This window comes from Vipera berus (assembly GCF_964194415.1).
Source record: "Vipera berus genome assembly, chromosome: 1".
NCBI lineage: Eukaryota > Metazoa > Chordata > Lepidosauria > Squamata > Viperidae > Vipera > Vipera berus.
Window position 1 is genome coordinate 263,648,687 of NC_138202.1, and position 15,253 is coordinate 263,663,939.

Sequence of the window (15,253 nt, forward strand, 5' to 3'; positions counted from 1 at the left end):
TTTATCAAACTGAGATTGGACCAACTTCAATCAAACATGCTTTGGGGCAGATATAGGGGGATTCCTGTAAGTGAAAGAGTCTGTTTATGTGGGACGGGGAAAGTTGAAACAATGTCCCATGTAATTTTTGATTGCCCCCTGTATTCAGATTTGAGGAAACATCAGTTGGGCAGGATCTTTTATACTACCGTATTTTCCGGCATATAAGATGACTTTTTAACCCATGAAAAACTTCTCAAAAGTCAGGGGTCGTCTTATACGCCGGGTGCTGAAACCTTAGGGACAGGGCTGGCTGGAAAACCTGGAGCGGATCTCCCATTTAGTCTGCGCAGGGAAAGCGGGACCAATTGGAGAAGAAGCTGCAGTCTGTGATTTTTTACAGGCTGGGGTCTGGGCGTCTTTTCTTCTAAAGTTGAAGAGCAGCTGTAGTCTATCCCAACTTGAAAGGCAGGTGGGGATTGCAGCAGTCATAGCAGCTGCTTAGCTCTAAGGACACATTTGACTCAGGAACTGGGCGGGCTGGCTGGAAAACCTGGAGCGGATCTCCCATTTGGTCTTTTTTTTAAAAAAAATCCCATTTATATCCCACCCTTCTCCGAAGACTCAGGGCGGCTTACAATTTAAAGCACAAATCAATGTGCTTATCAATAGCCTTCATTCTATGTATATGCCTGCTTATTAGGGCTTTCACACACTCCCATGAGCAGCATTATTACAAAGTCAGCTTATTGCTCCCAACAATCTGGGTCCTTATTTTACCTACCTTGGAAGGATGGAAGGCTGAATCAACCTTGAGCCTGGTGGGATGCGAACCTGCACTAATTGCAGGCAGCTGGTGTTACTTAAGGCTCTGTGCAGGGAAAGCTTTAGAGTGAATTAGGAAAAGTGAAAAAGTGAATTAGGAAAATAGGGAATGGTTGCTGGAATCAGGGGCTGCCACAAAGAAGAGGGAGTCAAGCTATCCTCCAAAGCACCTGAAAGCAGGACAAGAAGTAATGGATGGAAACTAATTAAGGAGAGAAGCAACCTAGAACTAAGGAGAAACTTCCTGACAGTTAGAACAATTAACCAGTGGAACAACCTGCCTCCAGAAGTGGTGAATGCTCCAACACTGGAAGTTTTTAAGAAGAGACTGGACAGCCATTTGTCTGAAATGGTATAGGGTTTCCTGCCTTAGCAGGGGGTTGGACTAGATGACCTCCAAGGTCCCTTGTTATTGTTGTTATATCCATCCACCAAGGTTATTAAGTTTAATCCACTTGCACTGTTTTATGTTTACATGTTTGATGACAAACAGCCTTATGTTTATAAGTGACAGTTTTCTTACTAAGTACCTGCATGTCATAAGCATTTGAATTAAAATTACCATATTAAAATCAAATCTGATGTTTTTTAATTTTTATTTGGTGTGCATTGGAAGAGGGGTAGTCTTATATGGCGAGTATAGCCCAAACCCTATAATTTAACAGGAAATGTAGGGGGTCGTCTTATACGCCAGTCGTCTTATACGCCGGAAAATACGGTAGTACCCCTGTGTCTAAAGAACGCTTCTTGCATCATTGTTTGTTAGGCTCTAATTTGCAGTTGGTGAAATGGATTGCCAAATATGCTGTAAAGTTGATGGAAATAAGAACAAAGTTGGTGCAGCAGAGTGTGGTAGATTGTAGGAAAGATCACTTGATTTAAAAAAGTGATTTTAAAAGTAGTTTTAAGTCTGTTCGGTTTAGACGCAGGGGTGATATTGTAATATAATTTTAAGCATATTTAACCTGTATCTTAAATCATTGTATTCTATCCTGATTTTATTTTGACTGTATTTTGTTTCAATTTCATTTAAATTGTATTTTATCCAGTTTCATTTGAATTGTTTTTGTCAAGTTTTAGTGATATTTTGTTTTTGGAACTTGGCAATTTGATATGGCCCAAGGGCTAATCAATAAATAAAGATGAGATTAAAGAACCAAATTCTTTCAAAATCTTTGAAAGATCTGTACTGGTTGAACCTTGTGACATCTCTTTCAAAATTGTTCTCAAACAGAACAAGTGTCCAGAGAACTGAAGATTACTGATATATTGCAAATCACCTTATTTCATCCTAGGAAGAAAAAAAATAATTCTATCTACAATCTTAGCCTCATTTTAGATATAATACCCAATTATCCATTTGATTTTCATTTATACATGCTGGGTGAGATCATTCACGAGAATGTCCAGGAAGCACACAGAGACAATTTGGGAAGGCAGCAAATTACTCACCATATTAACATAAGCTTACAAGATCACATCAACAAGTACTGTGCATAAATGAGATAATTACATTTACAATGAGCAGAAATGTTTGAGATGCAAAAATAATGGTCTCCTAATTGAACAGCCTGGTTTGCTTTCTTAAGTATAGTAATTTAGATCCAGTAATCAAGAATTACTGTGTTGCTGGAATGCCAGCCAGGTGTCACTGCACAGCTCTGAATCTGGAGATGAATCTTTTATCATCAAGGCTTCCTTCTTGCCACCAAGTCATCCATCATGTTTCTGAGACAGCTTGGAATGATAGTGCTGGACCTTCACATTACTGCTCCTTGAACTCCATCTCATCCATGCCTGATTTGCAGCAAAGTATCATCTCCCTGCTGCAAAACCAGGTGTGAACCCAATCATGCCTCTAACCTAGAGTGCCACTCTAATAGTAATTGATTTTTTAGAGCTATACTCAGAATTTGGAAATCCCATCTTTGGGAATTCATAAAGGGAAATGATAAAAATATGCAATTGCTTCAGAGAACTCAAATCTATTTATTTATTTGCTTCTCTTCTTTAAATATAAATGTCACTGGTGTTTGTTTTGACGTTAGTCCCAGATATGCCCACATATGGAAAATTGCAAATATTCTGTTTGCATAGACACACAATATTATTTTAGGGACTCTTCAAATTAAATAGAATACCTTTAGACATTTAAATTAATATATTTAATATGTATTCACCCTGTGCACCGAAAGTGGAACTTATTATTAACCCCTAGTTCATCATTCAAATAAAGTCTGTTTCAAAATCCCAACTGACAATAAACCATTCAAGATTAAGTATAGTAATTCAGTTTCATCTCAATACAGCTATAAAAATTTAATAAATCAAAATGATCAAAATGCCCCAGTGGCAGATTGGAATTCTGTTTCCAATTCAAATTCTCTTTAATACATGGCTTCACTGACATCTTGCATTTTTTTTCATATCTAGGCTGAATTCCAAATGGGTTCTGCTTTCTGCTGTTACCAAGCATTGGGCAACCAATCTTGTCATCCAATCTCTTCTCAGCAATCCAGGACAACCCTTGAGAGATGTCAGACTTGGAAGATTTTTCTCTTGTACTCATCAGCGAATGGCAGACAAGAATCAAATATTATGAAAACCTCCCTTCTGAACTCATTAGAACAGAATATTCTGATTCTATATTTCTGCCCAAGGATTTCTTTTTATACAATATTAACAAAAGAAATGTCTTTGAAGGGCTAATTAAGAACTGCATCCTATTTTGAGATAAATCCTGGATTTCTGTTTTAAAACATCAATAAACATAGCATATTTTCCTGCCCAATGCATACAACCTGAGCAGAGTATTAATACAGCCAGTGTGCCATTTTATCTAAAATAAGATTCTTTTCATGAAAGCCTTCAATGAGGACATATGTATTTTAGATTTTAAAATAATATCTGGGATGATGAACTCAAAAATATGTCTAACATCAGGTCACTGTGGATGACAAATCTCTTTCTGCAGTTGATTAAATGTGCACAGATATTAGGATCCAAACTCTCCTTAACTCTAGAAAAGACAGGAATCTGAGCCTGAGATAATGCAATCTTTATTTGTGAGAATTATTAAAGTAAGCTCCCCATTTTGGAATTATTTTTGTTATCAAACAATAAGATAGAATGGAGTAGAAATAGTTTTATTATTAATATCTGTCCCAGATGTTTCTGCCATTGCTGTGAATAACAGAATAACAGAGTTGGAAGAGACTTTGGAGATCTTCTACTCCAACCCTGCTCAGGCAAGAAACCCTATACCATTTCAGACAAATGGTTGTCCAATCTCTTCTTAAAAACTTCCAGTGTTGGAAGATTCACAACTTCTGGAGGCAGATTGTTCCACTGATTGTTCTAACTGTAAGGAAATTTCTCTTTAGTTCTAAGTTGCTTCTCTTCTAGATTAGTTTTCATCCATTGTTTCTTGTCCTGCCTTCAGGTGCTTTGGAGAATAGCTTGGCTCCCTCTTCTTTGTGGCAGCCCCTTAGATATTGGAACACTGCTATCATGTCACCCCTCGTCCTGTTCTTCTTTAGACTAGTTCAGGGGTAGGCAACCTTGGTTCTTTTATGACTCGTGGACTTCAACGCCCAAAATTCCTGAGCCAGCCATGGTTCAGGAATTCTGGGAATTGAAGTCCACGAGTCATAAAAGAGCCAAGGTTGCCTACTCCTAGACTAGGCATACCCAATTCCAGCAACTATTCCTTATATGTTTTAGCCTCCAGTCCCCTGATCATTTTTATTGCTCTTCTCTGTACTCTTTCTAGACTCAACATCTTTTTCCATTGTGGCAACCAAAACTGGATGCAGTATTCCAAGTGTGGCCTTACGAAGGCATTATAAAGTGGTATTAACACTTCACATGATCTTGATTCTATATCCTCTGTTAATGCAACCTAGACCTGTGTTGGCTTTTTTGGCACACTGCTGGCTTGTATTTAAGTGGTTGTCCACTAGGATTCCAAGATCCCTTTCACAGTTACTACTATTGAACCAGGTACAACTTATAGAATAATTATTAGTGTATTTGCTACTATCAAAGAGCATCTGGAAGAAGACTATCCATCTTTTGATAATTTAGAAATGTGTTTACTATGATACACTGTGAATATTACAATTAGAGAAAGTAGACCCAGACTCATAGATCTGAATTAGATATATATAATTGTTCCTAGAGTCTGTCTTTTGATACTTGACTAAATAATGACAGTGACAGATAAAGAACAGGAACACTTAAAGGAAAACATCTCCTTAAGTACATAAATAAAACACAAATTAAATTTTATATTTTTGTCTTTTTTATAAACTTGTGAATAATTTAATTATTCATATGGTATAATATTGTATGTTTTCTTCACTAATGTTAGAAATAACACTGCCTCTATTCCTCATCATTTCCATGGTTTTCCAAAAACATCAAGTTCTCTTACTAAAAGCTGTAAATAAGTAAAGAAATATTAATAAAACTCATGATTGAAAAAAATCTAATAAGAAAAAATTCTCTTGAGGAAAAGATGGTGCCTGGCATTGGTTCATCAATACTCGAGAATTTAATACACAATTTGTACCACTGTTACCACTATTTTACTGACATAGAACATTTTTGGGAAACATATCAGAGAGAGCCAGCATGCAGTAGTGATTAATGGCTGGGACTACAAGGGGGCGGCCCAAGTTTTAGGCCACCATCAACCACGGTATAGGGCTTACTGAATGACTTTGGACCAATCACTCTCTCTTAGCTTATCCTACTTCAACAATAGCCTATCCTTAATATTGTAAGGATGAAATTAATGGAGATCTTCTTGTAAACTCCCTTGAGTTCCAGGAAGTATAGCAGGCTATAAATTCAATCAATCAATCAGTTCAACTATGAACATGCAATTTCCTACAGCATTTGACAACTTTCTTAAAAAAGTTAAAAGGACATAATTTAACGTGTACATGAAACTAAGGTTTGATTTTTACTCCACCATTTCCTGATGGACTTCACTTCTTAGAGCTACTACTGAAATGGACAATAGCAAGAAACATACATTATATATAAATTTGCCACCTTTGTTTCCTGACACTTATAATTTCTCAGTTATACATGTAAAATATATATACTGATTTTTTTGTAAAAATATATAAACTGATTTTTCTTTCAATTATGTCTTTTCATTCTAATATTTTACCCTGTTCATCTTCTACCTTTCTGCTGGCTTACACATATTAAGTATTAAGTAAACAATATCTTTTGAACATTTATTCCTGGCAACAGAACAGAGCCAATTTTAATCTAGTTTATCAACAGCCGGTCTTATTCATCTCACATTCACTAAAGCCTAGAAGTGTCAAGATTTGTCTTCTGCAAGTTGAAGATAGTCTCATTAGTCAAAATGATATAGAAGCAATACTCAAGACATGACAAAATAAATTGTATTTCATCGTATCATCATTTTTCCCCCCTACAGTTGAGGGATCACATAGATCAAGATTCGCCAGTATGTGAATTTAGCACTGAAATTTTTGTTTGTTCCAAATAGCAATAGAAAGTCCTTAAGCATGCCCTGTCACTTTGGGTTTAGAAAGGAATGCACTAATAAACTCTTACCCCCGGTCATTTTTTACTATGGGCAATACTATGCCAGCTTTTATTAAAGGCAATTCATATCACTGGCCCAAAAATTTCCTTTAAAATTACCATCTTTTGTGTCCATGGAACATGACATTGGCGTTAAAGTGCCATTAAGATATAGGTCCTGTCATTGTGCTTAATTTTCAGCACAGTTTTAACACTGGAGGAACTTTCTCCCTGGGGTATGTTTTTGACTAATAAGCCTTGTTTGATGGTTAACGAAACAAACAAGAAAACACTTTTACTAGGTATTGCTTTTGAAATAATATAGTAAGCCCCACACTCTATATCCTCTGGCTATGAACTCATACTCCCAGGATTTTAGAGACAGAATTTTAAATAAAGGGTACATGTAGCAATTATTTTCCATTGATTTTTATCTGCAACCCAATGTAAGAATCATCTATGTAACTGTGAGGTTTATAATAGCAAGATTTACTACTCTACCCTCTCCATGGAAGCTTATTGGTTGTCTTTGGGCCCATTGCTCTGTCTCAGCCCAACCTATTTTAGAGGGTTGGCTGTGGAGAAAAAAATGAGATGAGTTCCTTTGAGCTTCTGATAGAATATAAATTAATGGTAAAAATATAAAGGGCTCACGTCAGAGAAATCTAAGAAACCCTTACCTCGAACAATAAGTTGAGCAAAGTTGGAAACTCCAGATCCTCTCTCAGACTGAGTAACACAGCGATATAAATCCTGATCTGTTTTTGTTACTTCCTGAAGTTTAAAGGTAGCCGCAAAACGTCTGTGATTTATGTTTTTTGTTTGGGCCACTGGAATATCTTCTCCATTGCGTCTCTGAAAACAATAAAACTCAATGTTAAAAAGGCTGGATGACTTGACATCATATATCTGCCCAGAACAGTTAAAATACTAAAAGAAAAATGACTGTATAGTTAATTCCATTCATCAAAATATAGCTTCACAATGTTTGGGAAAAAAACCCTCATGAGCTTCTATTATATTTGTTTACCTATGTCATTTTAAAATATGCCTTTTCTAAGGGTGATAAGCATTAAACACCATATAAATAATTGCACTTTAATCATTTTCAGTTCCAGATTGCTATGAATGTCAACATAAATGAGTGAAAGTAAATATTTTCCTAAAAGAGTAGTGATTGGGGGCTGTGAGTGTGTTGTCTTACATAAACAATGAATATATTTCTCCCCTGTTCAGAATTTGGAATTTCACAATTTCACACCTAGTAAGACTAACACAATGCTTTAAAAAAAAGAAGAGCAGAATTATTGTAGGAAAGAAAGTTGGGTTTCTGCTAAATGGAAATTATCTTGGTGCATTTGGTGAACAGCAGAACAGCCAGAATACCAAAGAATCCCCTCGGAAAGGCCAGAAAAAGTCATGGGTTCTGAAACATGGGTTCTGAAACATCAGTTCTGAACATTCAGTTCTGAATTGCTTCCTTTATGTGTGTCAGTATTCTTGATAGTTTTGAAGACCTCCAGTATCGTGTTTTGAGCATCCTGGCATATGCTTTTCTTGATAGCATCCATGCTGACCCCAAATTAAATGAAAATGTTTGTACTGGTCTGTATTGAAATTATTGCAACAATAAAACAAAAATAATAGTTTAAGTTCAGCAAGTCTCAAAAAGATGCCAGTGTTTCTTTCTGAAATTTCAAAAGATTTGGGTAATAACATCAAATCATTTGGGCTATAATTATCAAAATATTATCTTTATCTATATCTATTATATTAATGTAAACTACTAAAACATAGTAAGTAAAGTGAAAAGAAAGAGTAAAATGTGCAAATAAAAAAGAAAAAGGAAAGAGTGAAATAAAGAAACAGACAAGAAATATATAAAGAAATAATTTCCAATAATTATCACAATAAACAAATCTGGTAGTTGTTCACCCTCTATATTGTTACAAACAGATACCACTTCTCATAAATTTGTAAAGGGTTGTCAGAATTTCATACTGGGACTATTAATTTCTGGCTCCGTTCTTTTAAAGTCTCAAGCACTATAGTGTGTCATTCTTGTAAATCTTAATCTGAGTCAAAATAAAAGGTAATTTTGTTTTTCATTTTGCCTGGAATCTTTAGGTAAAGGTAAAGGTTCCCCCGCACATGCGTGCTAGTCGTTTCCAACTCTAGGGGCCGGTGCTCATCTTCATTTCAAAGCCAAAGAGCCAGCGCTTGTCTGAGGACATCTCCGTGGTCATGTGGCCGGCATGACTAGACGCCAAAGGCGCATGGAACGCTGTTACCTTCCCACCGTAGTGGTCCCTATTTTTCTACTTGCATTTTTATGTGCTTTCAAACTGCTAGGTTGGCAGAAGCTGGGACAAGTAACAGGTGCTCACTCTGCTACGCGGCACTCGGGATTCGACCCGCCAAACTGCCGACCATTTGATCTACAAGCTCAGCGTCCTAACCCACTGAGCCACCACGTCCCATCTGGAATCTTTAGTCCCCTCCAATTTCCAATTTAACTCATAATGAGTTATGAGTAATGATTTACAGCAAACAAAAGGGTTCTAGTCCCCCCCCAAAACTGTTTATTTTAATTAGCTGGTTCCAAAGCCTTATACTAAAAGTTTCAATATCCCAAATTCGTCCGGTTCCTTGATTCATTTATAGTTTTATTGGTTCAAACAGTCATTTAGCTTTTTTTCCATGTATTTCAAATTCTTTAAATTCTTAAGCTTACAGTTTCATTATGTTCAGAAATAAAGTTAGACTCAGCAGGTGGTTTTTCAAACTTATTATACTGAAGATTTTTTAATAGCCCTAAGAGTTAAATAGGCAAGTTCTGAACATGACTAGAAGGAGATTAGTGTCCTTTAAAAAGTTCTGCTGCAGTTATGAGCTTGATGATCAATTTTTCTCCTGGCACTGAAACCTACGGGAGACCACTGTCTCCTGATGGAGAATAGACATTTGGAGCACAGGTGGCCAATCCCCCATCGTCTCCTTATCCAGAAAGGTTTTGAAGAACCAGTCTATTCACTGTTCTTCAGTCTTTGACATAGTTATTGTCTCCATTGTCCATGGAGAAGTATTTAGCTTGTATTGCTACCAGGAACTGAATTGCAATGATATCAAAATCTTGTAAAATTTTCAATGGGACTGCTGCAGTCTATCTGATGACAAGATAATATTTCAGTCCATCCCTTTATGGGTGCTTATGACTGGGGAGGGGAGGATGCTATGCTATTGCACTACCATAATGCAATCACTTTGCTGTCAACCTTCAACAGTTTGCAGGTTTCCGAGTCTTGTCTTACATGATAACACACATAATGGCTTATTACTGTGTTGTGGGTTTCCTTTATTCTTCACTGACAACTACTACAAGGCAACCTGGAAAACAATGTTATCATGTCATAAAAAATTGTATTGTGAATAGAGAGAAGGAAAAGAGGGACTGCTAATGTTAGGGCCCCTAGATTTGTTACATTGCTTAAAGCTTGGAAGTCAAAAACTCTGGTCCTGGTGACCAACCCAGATTGGATCCTGCAACATTATCCTAGGACACAGATATTTGCCTTCACTCGTGACATTATTTACAGTTTGATGAAAACAGCAAACTAGAATAAGGTAATTTTTACAATACAGATAAAGAAAGTCCAGTCATAAGGATCATACGATCATAAAAGTGACTAAAAAAGCAAACTAGATCACGGCTTGAAATGCCCCGATCAGCTGATTTTCGGGGCAGATAGAGCCATGGCTTGGAGCGGCTGGAAGAGCCGCGGCAGGGGGGTGAGTTGGAGTGCTGCGGGTTGTTTCAGCATGGAGATCTTGAGGCCTGGAGCGCTTGTGCGCGACGGTCCTTGCTGCTGACTGCCGGGTGGCGCTTGGCACAGGTCGCGGTCGGATTGGGTTGGGCGCCCTCGGGTCTCCGGAGTGGGGGGTGGGGTTGCAGATGCCCACAATGATTGTGAATGGCAGCAGGCGGCTGCATGGGGGGCCTTATCAACATCTGGGAGCACGCCCCCGCTATCTTCAAGTGGTGGTGCGCTCCGACCCTCCGGATTTAACCCGTGTTTCTGGGAGCAGGGGTGAGCAGGCCCCTGAGCTCAGGCTGGTGAATTTTAACGCCAGGTAAGTAGTTAACAAGGCTCCTCTCATTCAAGAGTTGGTTGAAGAGGAGTGTGCAGATCTGGCTTGCATTACGGAGACCTGGTTGGGCCCAGAGGGAGGTGTCTGTGCCTGCCATCTTCGCTCATGGCCCAGTCGATGCCTTAGTGGAAGCCTGGGAAAGGGTAGCCACAGAGGCACTCGACTGCGCTTTGCCCATGCAGCCCCTGACCGAGCGCAGATCCCGGTGGGCTCCAGGGGAACATCTGCGGCCGGCATCAACTTCCCTTCGTCCAGTGCACTCCCACAGAGAGGGCCTCACGGTGCCGTCGGTCGAAGAGTGTCGACCGGCGGCCCCCAGGGGGAGGGCGTTCTCTGTGGGCACGCCAGACCTGTGGAACCGTTTACCGGTGGAGCTCCGGATGGCTCCCGACCTTCGCTCCTTCCGACGTGACCTAAAAACATATTTATTTGAACAAGCCGGCCTGGTCTGATGGGTTTAGGGGTATTTTAATGTTATTGTATTAATGTATTGAATTGGGCTGTAATATTTAATATTTTTTTTTAATTTTTGTATGTTGTATTTTATTGTATTGCCCTGTACACCGCCCTGAGTCCTTCGGGAGAAGGGCGGTATAGAAATTAAATTAAATTATTATTATTATTATTATTATTATTGTTGTTGTTGTTGTTGTTGTTATTATTATTATTATTTACAGGAGCACCTTCTGCCGGCGTCAACTTCCCATCGTCCTGTGTGCTCCCACAGAGAGGGCCTCCTTAGGGTGCCGTCGGTCGAAGAGTGTCGACTGGCGGCCCCCAGGGGGAGGGCATTCTCTGTGGGCGCGCCAGACCTGTGGAACCGTTTACCGGTGGAGCTCCAGATGGCTCCCGACCTTCGCTCCTTCCGACGTGACCTAAAAACATATTTATTTGAACAAGCCGGCCTGGTCTGATGGGTTTAGGGGTATTTTAATGTTATTGTATTAATGTATTGAATTGGGCTGTAATATTTAATATTTTTTTTAATTTTTGTATGTTGTATTTTATTGTATTGCCCTGTACACTGCCCTGAGTCCGGTATAGAAATTAAATTAAATTATTATTATTATTATTATTATTATTATTATTATTATTATTATTATTATTATTATTTATTATTATTATTATTTTTACGGGAGCACCTTCTGCCGGCGTCAACTTCCCATCGTCCTGTGCGCTCCCACAGAGAGGGCCTCCTCAGGGTGCCGTCGGTCAGGGAGTGCCGGCTGGCGGCCCCCAGGGGGAGAGCATTCTCTGTGGGCATGCCTGCCCTCTGGAATCAGCTCCCTGTTGAGCTCCGGATGGCTCCCGACCTTCGCTCTTTTCGCCGTGACCTGAAAATCTGGTTATTCGAGCTTGCCGGCCTGGACTGAGGGATTGGGATTTTAAATTTTAGAATTTGATTTACTTGGTTTGGGGCTAAATTTAATTTAATTTATTTTTAACTTTGTATGCCATGTTTTAATTGCCCTGTACACCAACCCGAGTCCTTTGGGAGAAGGGCGGTATCTAAATCTATTAAAATAAATAGATAGATAGATAGATAGATAGATAGATAGATAGATAGATAGATAGATAGATAGATAGATAGATAGATAAACATTTTCCCATCAGCATGATTATTCCTTCGGCCAGAGGATTATCAAGAAAAGCCTTTTCTACCATAGGGGTTGTTGAGGTTGGGGAAATCATTTATAGAAAATTGTATTTATGGAGAAATATCAGAAATGTCTTCTAAAGCAGAGAAATCTGAGAAAATCAATACTCAACTAAGAATAAGAAGTAGTTGTGCATTCAAATACACTTGAAAAGCATTAATTATAAATATGTGAAACATTACTATCAGTTGTACCATCTTTATCTCAAGATATTAACAAACAAAAGAGCCTTGGTGGAGCAGTGGGCTAATGCCTCCTTAAGTAACACCAGCTGCCTGCTATTAGTGCAGGTTCGCATCCCACCAGGCTCAAGGTTGACTCAGCCTTCCATCCTTCCGAGGTAGGTAAAATGAGGACCCAGATTGTTGGGGGCAATTAAGCTGACTTTGTAATAATGCCGCTTGGGGGTGTGTGTGAAAACCCAGCAGGCATATACATAGAATGAAGGCTACTGCTAAGCTTGTAAGCCGCCCTGAGTCTTCGGAGAAGGGCGGGATATAAATGGAATTTAAAAAAACAAAAAAAAAAACAAGGGACAGTATTACACCAACTCAAAACTATAGGAAATACTAGTTTGTTCCAATAATGGTACATGGTTTGATCGCTCATGTCAGAATGGAAAGAAAGTTCATGTGCAAGTCAAATGTTAGCTATTATCTATAACTTAAAATATGATTGATTTATTGATTGATTAATTAATGACTAGTGTCTTTCAAGCTTACAACTTAAAAGTGGGAAAGGAGAACCCCATGTTATTAAACCAGATGCAATAACCTGCATGTGGCTAGTCAGTTTCATGGAAACTAACAGCTACCATAGTGGTTTATCAGTGGAACAAGAATGGAATTGTAACACATTATGGTTGACCAATGATTTGTCCTATGGCCTTGTAATCAATGAAGAAATGGCTAGTAAATTTCCCTAACCCATACTGAAAGAGTCAAATGTTAGTCGCATTTAGGCATCCCCGGAGAACATATACATTGCTTATGTGACTTACAGAGGAGTTGCAAATGAAACAGCCAGGGGAAATGGTTGTATTTTTTTTTCATGAAAGAGAAGCTCTCTTTTAAACTAAATGACAGAAATGGCTTCACAAGACAGAATACAGAGTGACAGGAAGAATTTAATCTAGGCACTCACATGCTCAAACTGAATTTCTGGAAAAACCTCAAGTAAACTAAAATAAAGAATAAAATTGCAGCATTGGTATCCAGTGCTAATTCAATATAGCACATGAAAGACATTATAGTATTGTGAGTTTACAAAAACTATTGTATATAACAATATGCATTTTTCCTTGCTATACAAGTAGCCCTCAACTTATGGCCACAATTGAGCCCAAAACTTACGTTGCTAAGTGAGACATTTGTTAAGTGAGATTTTCCTCACTTTACAATTTTTCTTACCACTGTTATTAAGTGAATCATTGCAGTTGTTAAGTTAGTAATTTGTTTGTTAAGTGAATCTGGCTTCCCCCATTGTTTTTGCTTGTCAGAAGGTCGCAAAAGTTTATCACATGACCCTGGGACATGGCAACCATCATAAATATAAACCAGTTGCCAAGCATCTGGATTTTGATCACATGACCATGGGGATGTTGCAATAATCATAACTGTGAAAAATGGTCATAAGTCACTTTTTTCCGTGGCATTGTAACTTTGAACGGTCACTAAATGAACTGTTGCAAGTTGAGGACTACATGTACTGAGCTGCAATCTCTATGTGTACATTTTTTAGGCAATGAATGACTTCCAGTACTAATGTGAAAATAAGACATTAAAGCAGACATGTCAAACACAAGGCCCGGGGGCCAGATCCGGCCCGCAAAGTGGTTTCATGTGGCCCGTGAAGCCATCCTGGAAACAGTGACAGAATGGCCCCCACTGCCTTGGCCCTGGCCCAGAGACCCTCAGATCTGTCCCACTCCTGCCCAGGCCCCCATAGGCACCCTTGATGAGAACGATGTAGAGCTGGCCATGCCCACCCAGTAGGCCATACGCACTCTAGCCACGCCCACCCAGTAGGCCACGCCCACCCTGGCCACACCCACCCGGCCCCCAGAGGGCAACTGCCATGCTGATGCGGCCCTCACTGAAATTGAGTTTGACACCCCTGCATTAAAGTATCTATTTGGTTATGTTATAAAACCAATTATCCTTATTCTTTGAAAATATTCTCTTCATTTATCCAATAATATGAGGAGGGAAACTAAGGTAGAGGAGTAATGAAAAAGTTCTAGAGAATTGCACTGAAAGCTCTCGCTTAAGTATCTCTTAATTTTCTCCACTTATGTGACAGTCAACATTCAACTTGATGGAAAAGAACAGGCATTCAAGGGAAATTTCCAGAGAAATTCCAGATGAAATTCTCCTGAATCTCATTGAAGGATCTTGGCCTGAATGCTGAAACCACCCTGGCATGCATAATTATCCCTGCTTTCATCACCCAATCTTCTCTTCTATGAATCAATATGTAGTAACCAGTTTTCACACCTCAGGTATATTCTAAGGGTACACATAAGGCAGTTCAGAAAATTCAGGTAACCAAGGAAGCTGAAACATGATGGAGAGGTTTGAAACAAAAAGAAGAAATCTTTGGGGAAACTAGAAGAGAGATTTCAACATAATATTAACTTAAATCATCCAAAGATAGTAAGGTTTTACATGTTGTAAGCCAGGGGGGGGTTAAACTGCCGGCCTGTGGCCGGATGCGTCATCCAGAAGCCACGCCCACCCCATTGCTGGCAATGGCAAAACTCTCCCGATACGTTGTGCGATGCCACATGACGTCATGAGTTTGACATGTCTGTTGTAAGCAAATGGTGGTATAGAAATGTTGTACAAATTAACTTAAAAACAAGGCTCTATAAAGTTCAACTTTTCCTGGCATAAAACAGCATGTGACTTTTCCTTCACATTCATCAGTAAGGAAAGAAAAAGATTTCAAATAAATATTTTTATTTTATTTTATTTTAATTTTATTTTTTCAAATAAAATTCCTATAAAATCAGAAATTGTGGTCCCAATAATTACAATTTAAGCATTCTATAGTTACTTGAGTTCAAATGC

The 15,253-nt window shown here is 38.7% G+C and overlaps 1 protein-coding gene across 2 annotated transcripts in view; it reads right to left on the minus strand.

Moving 5' to 3' along the window:
* Window positions 1–15,253, minus strand: part of PTPRK (protein tyrosine phosphatase receptor type K) — a 406,781-nt gene that overhangs the window by 192,688 nt on the left and 198,840 nt on the right. For both annotated transcript variants that reach the window (XM_081312601.1, XM_081312600.1), the window contains exon 6: window positions 7,056–7,230. In XM_081312601.1, coding sequence (XP_081168727.1) covers window positions 7,056–7,230 — 175 coding nt within the window. The remainder of the gene's footprint in view (window positions 1–7,055; window positions 7,231–15,253) is intronic.